The sequence below is a fragment of the Pogoniulus pusillus genome, chromosome 3 (assembly GCF_015220805.1).
Source record: "Pogoniulus pusillus isolate bPogPus1 chromosome 3, bPogPus1.pri, whole genome shotgun sequence".
In the NCBI taxonomy this organism is placed as follows: domain Eukaryota; kingdom Metazoa; phylum Chordata; class Aves; order Piciformes; family Lybiidae; genus Pogoniulus; species Pogoniulus pusillus.
The window spans coordinates 11,219,213-11,231,514 of NC_087266.1; the positions used below are offsets into that span (position 1 = coordinate 11,219,213).

General features: G+C 46.8%; 1 protein-coding gene across 1 annotated transcript; it reads right to left on the reverse strand.

Annotated features, from left to right (window-relative positions):
• Positions 1–3,498: 3,498 nt before the first annotated feature.
• On the reverse strand, positions 3,499–8,658 carry GPR83 (G protein-coupled receptor 83). Its single transcript, XM_064140091.1, is given in 5 exon segments — positions 3,499–3,700; positions 3,702–4,121; positions 5,405–5,538; positions 7,103–7,228; positions 8,272–8,658. Coding segments are annotated over 5 exon segments (1,269 nt in total).
• Positions 8,659–12,302: the final 3,644 nt, after the last annotated feature.

Here is a 12,302-nt window from a genome sequence, read left to right on the forward strand (position 1 = left end):
CTCAACATCGACATCTAGGTTTAATTACTTGGCACTGATGAAACTACAAACAGGTTTAGTATAAGAGGGTACTGCAAGTGTTAGGGATTTTGAATATTTGTGTATTAATAAATTAATGTCTTAGGGTTGTTTGTTTTTTTTTTACAAAATATAATTGTATGTAAGCTAAATATTAGTTTAATTTCTGTTTCTCAGTTGTTTTGGTCTTAGTGACTGACAAATCCACCCTGGAGTTTGGATCTGAGATCAGTGAAGTCCATTCCATTTTTTTTTTTTTTTTTAATGGCTTGTAGAAGTTGTTTTGTAATGTTTGGATGAGTGGATTTAGTTTCAACATGTTTGTAATATCAAACACGGTATCAGTTGTGCTGCTTTTGGAGTCCCACGTGTGAAGATAGTCTTACTTGTATTACAGTGGCATCTGAGTGCCTCAGTAGAGCCGAGCACTCAGTAGCCAAAGTGAGGTGGACATAAATTAAGATGAAATGTTGTTCTCTCCACACACTCTGGCTTAATTTTAATCAAAAGAGGTTGCTGAACTGGACTGGAGCAGACAGAAGAAGGAGTGGGGTGTTTGTACATTGGAAAACTCTCCTGCTTTGCTGTTAGACTGCTTGGGGAGAGTAGCATTCACCTTGTTCCCCCTGCCCAGGACTCCAGTCTTTTATGAACGTTAAAGTGACCTTTGTCTTTAAATTTTAGATGCAAGATGAAGTGAGCAGGGGCTTTGGCCACTGCCACAAGGACAGTGTGTGTCTCTCAAGTGTTATATGCTCACTTGTTTTTCTCACATTATCTGTGTAACTAAAATATTTTGCCTGTCACCTCTTCTAAGTTGTCTTTTTAGGCAAAGTAGAGCCTCTTTTATAGCTAGGTAGGAGGTAGGACTTCCCTTTTATCTGTGCCATTTCTCTACTGTTAGCACTCTTCATATGGCTGAGGATGAGGGGGAAAAGAAGTGATTGACCAGACCATCTTCACACAAAACTGTTTCTGTGGTGCAGCAGGTTGCAAACAGCAGTACAGCCACACTGATTTGTCAGCTGTTGTTAAAAGAGTGGATATCAAAGTGATACGAGCTACTGTGAGCTACTATTACAAGTTATTATATGGCTTTCATCTAAGACAAGCCTTGCTTACAAGAAAATCTTCAAAGCCATAGTGTTAATGCTACCTCTGCACAGGACAGTAGCACAGCTGCAGTCCTAGTGTCTGTCACATTACCAGCAAAAAAACAGGGCTTGTGTTGGATACTGGTGGTCCAAGCAACTCAATTTTACCACTCTACCTCTCTTTCCCAGCAAACCTGTGACTCTTCTGACCTTTTCTAGACTGTTCCTGCCTGGCTGTGCTTCTAATGGTTCTTTTTATGTGGGTAATGCAGATGCACAGCATGCAGTGTGTGTTCTGAACAAGGAACTATAGTGCAATATTAAGGTTTTGTGATGTCAGTGTGTTTGAACTGTTTAAGTAGAGTTCTCAGTCTTTAAAACTTGAAGCTCCTTAAAGCCAACAATGTTCCCATTTCATGTTGGATGCACACCTAACTTTTTACTAATTCCCCTTTTGTATTTAAAAATGATGAGTGGCTCTCTTGTTGCCTTCTAAAGTGCTTGATAAAATATGTGTCTGTTCCTCTTGGTTATTTAAATAAAATGAGGTTTGTGAAATAGAGCAGCCCAAGTGATTGAAGGAATGTGTCTCCATCTGTAATCCTGTAGTGCAATACTGAACATGAGCCAGCAGTGTGCCCAGGTGGCCAAGAGAGCCAGTGGCATCCTGGCCTGCATCAGGAATGGTGTGGTCAGCAGGAGCAGGGAGGTCATTCTGCCCCTGTACTCTGCACTGGTTAGACCACACCTTGAGTACTGTGTTCAGTTCTGGGCCCCCCAGTTTAGGAGGAACATTGAGATGCTTGAGCGTGTCCAGAGAAGGGCGACGAGGCTGGTGAGAGGCCTTGAGCACAGCCCTACGAGGAGAGGCTGAGGGAGCTGGGATTGGTTAGCCTGGAGAAGAGGAGGCTCAGGGGTGACCTTATTGCTGTCTACAACTACCTGAGGGGTGGTTGTGGCCAGGAGGAGGTTGCTCTCTTCTCTCAGGTGGCCAGCACCAGAACGAGAGGACACAGCCTCAGGCTGCGCCAGGGGAGATTTAGGCTGGAGGTGAGGAGAAAGTTCTTCCCTGAGAGAGTCATTGGACACTGGAATGGGCTGCCCGGGGAGGTGGTGGAGTCGCCGTCCCTGGGGCTGTTCAAGGCAGGATTGGACGTGGCACTTGGTGCCATGGTCTAGCCTTGAGCTCTGTGGTAAAGGGTTGGACTTGGTGATCTGTGAGGTCTCTGATGATACTGTGATACTGTGTGATACTGTGATACATATGGTCAGCACTAAACCCTGAGCAGGCTTGTGGGACAGTACTTAAATTGTGGTTTACTTTTTCTCATGAAATTGTCAGAGCAATATGAACTGGTTCAGAATCAATTTAACCTTTTTTTTTATTGAGAAAGCATGTGATCAGTACCCTACTGTGGTGTTAGCTAAAAATTTGACACTGCTGTAGCACATCTGAGCTCTTCAGCTGGTTTTTTGCTGCTTTCTACAACTGCCCAGTTCAGTTCTATTTATATTTCAGTGTCATTGCTCCTGCTGTGGTTTTGCCATTTTCAAAAGAAGGGCTATATTTCAATCTGAGTCTTAAGGAAGAGTCCATCTTTAGCCTCTTCATTGCTACACTTTCTAGAAACAACTTGTACAAGGTTAACCCTCCTGGGGGGAGTGATCTTGAACCTGACTCCAGGTGGTCTTGACCCCTCCCCAGGGGTGGGTCTGAACACTACCAGGTGATGGTTAGTCCACTCTCATTCCATAAAAGCAGGGGGACTTCCTGTTCTGTCTCTCTCCTTCCCTGCCTGCCAGCATCACCATTCCTGTTTCCTGCTGCTCTTTGTCTTACCACGTGGCCATGGAATCAACCAGGTTGGAAGAGACCTCCAAGATCCTCCAGTCCAACCTAGCACCCAGCCCTATCCAGTCAACTAGACCATGGCACTAAGTGCCTCATCCAGACTTTTCTGGAACCCCTCCAGGCACGGTGACTCCACCACCTCCCTGGGCAGCCCATTCCAATGCCAATCGCTCTCTCTGTGAAGAACTTCCTCCTAACACCCAGCCTGTACCTCCCCCAGCACAATTTGAGACTGTGTCCCCTTGTTCTGTTGCTGGTTGTAAAGTAAAACAGTGATGCTGAGATTCCTCAGTAGTGTGCACAAGCTGTGGGAAGTTCATAGTTCATTATTCTTCATGGAGTTCCCATTAAGAAATGTAAACTGATTTCACAGTATCACAGTATCACAGTATCACCAAGGTTGGAAGAGACCTCACAGATTTTGTCATGAGTGTCTGCTCAGCTGGTAAGTAAGCCAGGGCTCCACACAGTTCCCCCATTTTATATCCAGCCAAATCTTATCTGCAGTTCTTATAGACTCCCCAGGACCACTGTTTACTTCACAGCTACTGTTGGCTCGGCTGCAGAGATGTCAGCCTTTCCTGACTGGGTGTTGGAGGCTGATGGAAGGACACGGGAGGTCTGTAACCTCTCGAAGTTGCCACTTTCTGGCCAAGGCAGCCGGTAGGATGGGAGTGTGGAGGCAAGCCTCTGTTCTGTGGGCACCGGAGGTTTTCTGCACATGTTGAGCAGAGCTCAGTTCTGATCGGAAGCTGTCGTTGAGCCAGCAGTAGAGGAAAGGATTGCAGCAGGTGCTGCTCGTTGCGAACCAGTGAAAGGCAAAGTAGAGGCCGTTGTTGGTGTGGATGGTCTGGCTGGAGAGGAGGACAACATAGCAATTCAAGGGGAACCAGCAGACTGCAAAGAGGAAGACAACGAGCATCAGCATCTTTATGGTCTTCTTGTTCTTTTTGCGAAGGGCAAAGTGCTGCTCAGTGGTGACGTCTCCAATGACATTGCGCAGCCAGAGTTTCTTGGCCACTGTCATGTAGGCAGCAGAGATAATCAGGAGGGGCAGGACCTAGAGCAGAATGAAGGTTGTTAGGTCGAGGTACTTCCAGAAGAGGTCAGCAGGCTCAGGAAAATCTGGCAGACACAGGCACCGGGTAACCTCCTCACTGCAAGTGGAGACATCAGACAGGGGTTGAGAGCACATATGGCTAGGCACTGAGGGTGAAGTACATCAGAAACAAGGAGTTGGGTGGGAAAGAGGTCCTTCCATAAAGCCTGAAGGCAGACCTTTCATTTATGTACCTGGGCCATAGTTAAGCAGAGTTCTGCTGCCCAAGGATTTGAGCCAAAGAGCAATTCATGAGCCATATGGTGATAATTCCTTGTGGGCATTCATGGCCTTATGATACTTCTGTGGGTGACATCCGTTACAAAATTCCCAGCTGCACAGAAGAAGTCTTTTATTCTTTGGCTTTGGTAAACAGAAACAGCCTCTGCACATATTAAGGACCTTTCACAGTATCACAGTATCACCAAGGTTGGAAGAGACCTCATAGATCATCAAGTCCAACCCTTTACCACAGAGCTCAAGGCTAGACCATGGCACCAAGTGCCACCTCCAATCCTGCCTTGAACAGCCCCAGGGACGGCGACTCCACCACCTCCCCGGGCAGCCCATTCCAGTGTCCAATGACTCTCTCAGTGAAGAACTTTCTCCTCACCTCCAGCCTAAATTTCCCCTGGCACAGCCTGAGGCTGTGTCCTCTCGTTCTGGTGCTGGCCACCTGAGAGAAGAGAGCAACCTCCCCCTGGCCACAACCACCCCTCAGGTAGTTGTAGACAGCAATAAGGTCACCCCTGAGCCTCCTCTTCTCCAGGCTAACCAATCCCAGCTCCCTCAGCCTCTCCTCGTAGGGCTGTGCTCAAGGCCTCTCCCCAGCCTCGTTGCCCTTCTCTGGACACGCTCAAGCATCTCATTAAAGCACTTTCCAAATATCAAGGCTTGTGACAACATTTTACAGCTGAGGCTGTTGAGTTTGGGTTTAGTTTTTCATTGTTGTTGTTGAGGGGGGTTTTTTTGTTGGTTTGGTTTTCCCTCACTTTTCCAGGGACAAAAAGTAGATTTAAACCTGTTAGGTTTCAGGTTTTACCCAATTTCTGGTCTGCCCAAAAAAGTCAGATCAGGTGAAATGCCAGCGTATAGAGGCAGGGAGTGCAGGGCAGATCCTCTAAGTTCTTAGCCTACTTCATGTGATTAATGTGACAGAATAAAGATAAACTAAATAAGAATAGCATCAAGGACAAGCTATTAGCCACTGCAAAGGGAAATCTGATTAAAATGACAATGTAGTTGCATATTTGTCTGACCACAGTAGTAGAAGATGCCAAAATATGACCACTGAGTTTGGCTTCCAGGGAAACTGAGTAGAAAAGCAAAGCACATCCTTACCTGTATTCAAAGGTAAAGAGTCTTTGGTAGATAGCATGTGGTAGAGAAAAACAGGCTGCCATGATCCAGATTATAGAGATACAGATAAGACTTTTAGCAGTAGATATGCGAGGTTTCAGAGGGTGCATTACAACCTGTGCAAAACAAACCCAGATTCAGGCCCATCACATTTCAGGAAACAATTACATCTTCTTTTTTTCTTTTCATATGATCTTTCAGCCTTCCATCTGTTACTTAATGTGGAAATGCAGCATGCAAGCAGCACAGTCTTCACTGAGCTCCCGTTGACTTTAAGCTGTATATAAAAGCCTGATTTTTAACTCAGTGGAAATGGGTAAAGTCAGGTCCCAACCTCACTCTTTCAGTATTTGTGTCTAGGTGAGAAAAACTGGGTACCAGGGGTCTTGGACATGTCCTGATTTCCAGGCTCAATGTAATGCATACAAATAAGGGAGGGAAGGAAGGGAGGAAGGGAGGAAGGGAGGAAGGGAGGAAGGGAGGAAGGAAGGAAGGAAGGAAGGAAGGAAGGAAGGAAGGAAGGAAGGAAGGAAGGAAGGAAGGAAGGAAGGAAGGAAGGAAGGAAGGAAGGAAGGAAGGAAGGAAGGAAGGAAGGAAGGAAGGAAGGAAGGAAGGAAGGAAGGAAGGTTTAAAAGGAAAGGAAAAAATAAAAGGAAGGAAAGGGGGCAAGTAAGAGGAGGAGGGAAGGAGGGAAGGGAAAGGGGAGGAAAGGGAAAGGGGAAGGGGAAGAGGAGGGAAGGGAGGGAAGGAGGAAAGGGAAGGGGAAAGGGGAGGAAAGGGAAAGGGAAGGAAAAGGGGGAGGATAAAGGGAAGGGGAAAAAAATTCACAGTCTTCAATACCAGTGACCTAAAGGACCACAGTTTTGTGATTTAACCAGATCTCCCTGGACCCTGAGCAGATCATCTCTAGGAACACTTCTGACAGCCAGTGCATAACAAGCTGAAATAAGCTTTCCAGCAGAAAATGTCACCTGTTAACTGTTTTGTGTGGTTGTTAGGTGACTCCACACTGATAGTGTCCAACTGCCCCCAGTTTTGAGCTATTATCAACAGCAAATCACAGCTCAGCTTGGGACAAACAGCAGTGGGCTACAGTCAGCTCTCCAGGATTTGAGATGACAAGAGATGAGATGTTCTAAAGCAAAGCGAGACACAGCTGCAGAAGCTAACTGGGATGTGCCTACAGCCATGGTGCTGGACAAACCACACAGAGAAGAGCTGCCCATGTGAATTCCTATCAAGATCTTGGACCTCCTCTTTGTTTGAGAACTACTGGATTAAGTACTGCAGAAAAGGTCTGGTTCCCTGCCTGGAAACAACCACAGGACAATGAACATCTCCCACCTCCCACCTTGATGAGGGCTTGATTTTTTTCTTTTTATCTTGCCTCCTGCCTGGGAGTGTTTAAGGCCAGGTTGGATGAGGCTTTTGAGCAGCTGAGTCTAGTTGAGAGACATCCTTGCCATGGGCAGGTTGGAATAGATGATCTCTGAGATCCCTTCCAAGTTAAGCCTATGATTCTATGATCTGACAACAAGAATTCCCTTGCCCTGTCAGCTCCCCATGCATCTTACATTAATCTGGAAGCTGAAAAGGAAAGGACATAGGATCATCCCTTTTCATTTGGCGTTCTCATGTGCCCCCTCCAAGATTCCACTGTCTGGTTCAGAGAGCTCTCACCTGGTGCCTGTCCACGGCAATGGCTGTGAGGGTCAAAGCAGAGACGTGGAGGGAGCAGTACTGTGCAAACCTACTGACGTGGCACATCCCCTTCCCAAATATCCAGGTGCTGTTCACAAAACGAGCCTGAAACCAGAATGCCATTAGTTTTGTGCACCCCTACACACCTCCCCATGTTTGTGGAGAACTGAGACACCTCCAGCACACAATTCCTTGTGCTATGTGAAAGGCATTTTTGACGTATCAGGTCCTCTGTGTAATTGTATAATTGCTGGCTTTTGAACCCTGAAGAGATGGCTAAGTGCTGCTCAGTGGCACAGCAATATCCACCAGGACAATACACAAGTGCAGTATCAAAGATGCTCATTCTGTTTTATTCACAGGGTGTCCTTCCACAGTCTAACTATTGAATCAATACATTAACTTTTCCCTTTCAAGCTCTCCTCACAGGATAGGGCTGGCCTATGTGCCTTATCTTCAAAGCAAAGTAGAGCTTTTCAACACATCTTGTGAAATGATAGTGAGCAAAAAACCTTTTTTTTCTAAGAGGCTCATTGTATTACCTTGGAAATACTTCAGAGAAGGGGAAAAAAAATCCCAACAAAAAAGATCAGATAGAATCATAGAATCATAGAATCATAGAATCAACCAGGTTGGAAGAGACCTCCAAGATCATCCAGTCCAACCTTGCACCCTGCCCTAGCCAGTCAACTAGACCATGGCACCGAGTGCCTCATCCAGGCTTTTCTTGAAGACCCCCAAGGACGGTGCCTCCACCACCTCCCTGGGCAGCCTATTCCAATGCCAATCACTCTCTCTGTGAAGAACTTCTTCCTAATATCCAGCCTATACCTACCCTGGCACAACTTGAGACTGTGTCCCCTTGTTCTATTGCTGGTTACCTGGCAGAAGAGGCCACCCCCCACCTGGCTACAATGCCCAATCACTATGATGCTCTTATTGTTCCAGTATTACCAAGGCTACTTCTAACAAATGGGTAATTTCAGCTCTTCAGCTGGGTAACAGTTATCCAAAGATAACTCCAATCCCTGTCATTGGGACTGGACAGGTGTCTGCAGAACATCCACGCACTGCCTACAGCAGCATAAGGAAGAAAAGGCTGCCGAAGTAACTGTGATGCCTTTAGGGCATCTCTGCCCCAGACTTACCAGCGTAAAAGGCGTGTTGAGGAGCGTGATCATGAGATCAGCTACCGCCAGGTTCACAAGCAACAAGCTGGTGGCGGAGTGCAAGCGCTTGGTCTTGATGGCAACATGACAGACCAGGATGTTGCCCAAGAGGGAGAAGACCATGATGAAGGAGTAGGCTGTGATGAGGAGGGCTTTCACCCTGATGCTCTGCGACTCTGCTCCATATGGGCTCCTGTCCACAAAGCTCTGCCAGTCGGCCAGGCTGTCATTATCCCAGGAAAACAAACCGGAGACGTTTGGGATTACAAAAGTCTTCTCCAGGCTCCCGTTAAGGTACAGCTTTCCTGAGGTTACAAAAGTGTTAACCAAGTTGGGGAGAGAGAGCCAGACAAAACAGGACAACATCCTCACCCGTTGCTCTGCTTCTCCAGTTTAGAAGCAGAGCAGAGCTCAGTCCGTGTGCCGGCAGAGACTGCCTCCCTTCGCCCAGCCCAGGCTTGCCAGGGGCTGCGGACCCGGGCATGCCTCCCTCCTGCTCGGCTCGCAGCGCCTTTAGCTCCTTCAAACAGCTTTATACCCCTAGATAAGCCCTGAGCCGGGATCTTCTGCAGTCATTGGGTTGTGTGACATGGTTTCTGCTCTGACGTGCTGCTTTTCTGCCCAGTCATTCCCCAGGAGCTGCGCCGAGACGCGCACATCTGTGAGAAAGGCAAATCAGCCTCTTCAGCCGGCAGCATCCTTTTTCTCCACTCGCAGCTCATGCAAATCCAGTACTGTTTATCCATAAGCTGCATGTGGCAGCTCTGCTGTCTCCCAGGACACAGCTCATTTCAGCTCAGCTCTGAGGGTCTGGCAGGCAAGTTGCAAGCCTGTTTCAATGTGACACCGGGCACCTAGCATAGCATAGGTGGGTAACAGATGAACGGTGAATAAAATCTCACTGTACTTTGAGGGAAAATGTCCAGAGACCTTTTTTCCCTTGGAGGGATAGAAATACTTAAGCTTTCCTTTGGCAGGGATTTCCTCTTGGCCAAAGGAATGAGAAGTTTTCAGTAAAACTCTGCTTCCTAGGGTTTGTAGAAATGCAGAGATGCTCACAAAGAAGTGATTACCTGGGCTGACAGCATGCACCAGTCCAGTGAGTCAAGTATCCAGAGCAAAAAGGAAGCCATACACTGGACCCAAGCACTGAGGAGGTGGCAGCGTGTGTGTTCCCTGTGCCTTCCCCTCCAAAACGCTAAAATCAGAATCAGAACACCAAGAGCCACAAATCCTACACAGCACAGAAAGATGTGCCTCTTCAGAGTGTACAGGTGAGGTGCTGCCCTTCTGCTGGGGACAGATCTCCTTGGGTGGATCCTGCCACAGCAGGTTTTATACATCGAAGGCTTTGTTTAAACATAATAAAAAGACCACCATATGAAAAGCCTTTACCATAAGCTGATCATTTATTGGTGAAAATAACGCTTAGGGAAGTGTTGCAACTCCCTCAGTAAACCACACTGCTTTGACTCACAGCTGCTCAGGACCTGACTGCAGCAGGACAAGTGGCACAGCCAGTCCACGATGCTCCTCTGAAAACTGCTGCTGGCATCTGTTTGTTCCACAGAATTGTCCACTTTGAGTTCTTTGGGTGGTTTGCCCATTTCAGAGGAAGCTTTCAAGCAAACCCACTGGAGCTGCTAAGGTGGCAATAGCCTGTGACCATTCAGAGAGAAGAAATCTGTGCAGCTCAGAAGTGTCTGGCAGTGATGACAGCCCTGATCCGATGCTGCAAGGAAGACAGTCTCACAATACAACAGGGCAGTGTTCTGGTGTGGGTTTGGGATGAGAACAAAGTGATTGGTGGCATATGTCCCCCTTCTTGCTGGGCTGCTCCAGCAGCTCTCAGTCTTTTTGCTTTCCAGTGATGCTGGCCTGTGAGCCATCAGACCCTCAAACTGCAGCTCTTCCACATCTTCCTGCTTCCATATTCCAGCAGAAATTATTAGGTTTTGTCTGTTGATGTTTCCTTGATGTAATTGTTGGTTTCTAGCAGGTATTACTGTACATGTAGCCAGGAGAGCAGAAGGCCTTCTCCTCACCTTCTCAGCCAGAATGGGGAAGGATGTGAATCTCTTCCCATGGAGCACTTTCTTCCCAAGCTCACTCTCATCCAAGTTATACTCAGCAGCCTGTGGTCCCACCACACACCAAGCAGGCCCACTCAAAATACTCATGAAGAGTCACAGAAAAAGCATAGTGGAAGCTCCCTGGGTCATGTCTCTCACGTCTAACATGTGACCTTCTCTGCCTCACATCTTCCTTCTGGTTTAGTTTGTATTTAAACATATCCTAGTATAGATTGTCTAAACAGTTCACCTGCAGGTGACTGGTTTTGACAACAGGCTGTAGCAGATGCCAGCTTACTACCTGCTCCTGCTGACCTCACTCTTCCTCTACCATCTGCCACAGCCAGTGACAGCAAAGGGAGTGGCTGCACAAGAAGGCTGTGCTTGATTTTAGTAGAAGTTATCTGTGAAGTGATGCAGTTTACAGAATGAACAATATTTAGTGTTTGAAAAAGATCTACGTGGCTTGAGAATTCAGGTAACCCCAAAACATCATCAAAAACATCTGTGCAACAGCATTCCACCTGATCAGAAAAAATTAGGCAACAGGCCTGGTGAAAAATAAATAATCAGGTTCTAAGAGGAATAGTTAAAAAAAAAAAAATTTACACCCAGACACATTAAAAAATGTAATTTAGAAGTACAAAAAAGGAATAATGCCTTTTTTAATTTGAAATAGACAGCAGAGTGTGCATCCCCCCTGTCTCTCACCCCTGTTGTTTCCCTGGGAACAATCTTTCTCCCACTACTGTGGATTTGCTGGATTTTTGAACTTGCCTGGGATAGGTGGCCTGGAAGTTACCAAGCCACTTATTCTCCATCCTTAGCAGAACAGAGGGAGAAAAATAGGTTAAAAACTGATGGATAAAGTCAGTTGAATAGAAAAAGGCAAAGTCTGTGTGTGAAAGTAAGGCATAGAAAGATTTTATTTCTGTCCATCAGCAGGTGACATCCAGCTAGCTCAGTACATGGGTGGTTGCTCTACAAGACAAACACCTTAATACCAAAGGTATTTCTTACCTCCTCCTTTCCTTCAGCTTTAATTGCTGAGCACATCATGTGGTATGGAACATCCCTCTGGGTCAGCTGGAGTCAGCTGTCTTGGCTCTGTAGTCTCAACCTCTTGCCCACCACCACCCTACTGGCCTTTGTGATGGCATTGGAGAGACAGCCTTGACGCTGTGGAGCTGGTGTGGTATGACCACTCCTGTAGCTACAAACACTCCACTTCACAGGCTGTATGGGGAAAGTCACCTCCACCCCAGCCAGGCCCAGCACAGAGTGACAGCAGCATAAAGCAGCAAAGCACTTAAAAAATGTCAAGTACCTCGGATTCAGTGCAGACATTCACTATTTACCTAACAGTAACAGTCTGCTGACAAACAGTATCTAAACTTAAAGGGTATTTACAGAAGCTTTTTAATTGCATAGGTAGTATTATAGCTTTGATGGGCCCCATGAAAGAGCCAGACTATGACATTATTTGCTGATACTCAGTGATTGCACTGCTTTTTAAGTTGCTATTAAGCCCTAGGAAATCTGTGGTGTTGATCATTCTAATGGAAGTTTTCAGGAAGGTCAAGGCTCATGTAGGTCTCCTGCTACAGCACAACAAACACTTCTGTTGTGTGGCTAACAGGTTGAGGGAAGTGATTCTCCTCCTCTAATCCACTCTGGTGAGATCCCACCTGGAGTACTGCATCCAGTTCTGGAGCCCCCATTACAAGAGGGATGTGGACCTTGTAATCCCTTGGTCCAGAGAAGTGCCACAAGGATGATCAGAGGGCTGGAGCAGCTCTGAGGACAGACTGAAAGAGTTGGGGCTGTTGAGTCTGGAGGAGGCTCCCAGGTGACCTTCTTGTGGCCATCCAGTGTCTGAAGGGGGCCTACAAAAAAGCTGAGGGGGCCACTTTTTAGGTTATCAGATAGTGACAGGAC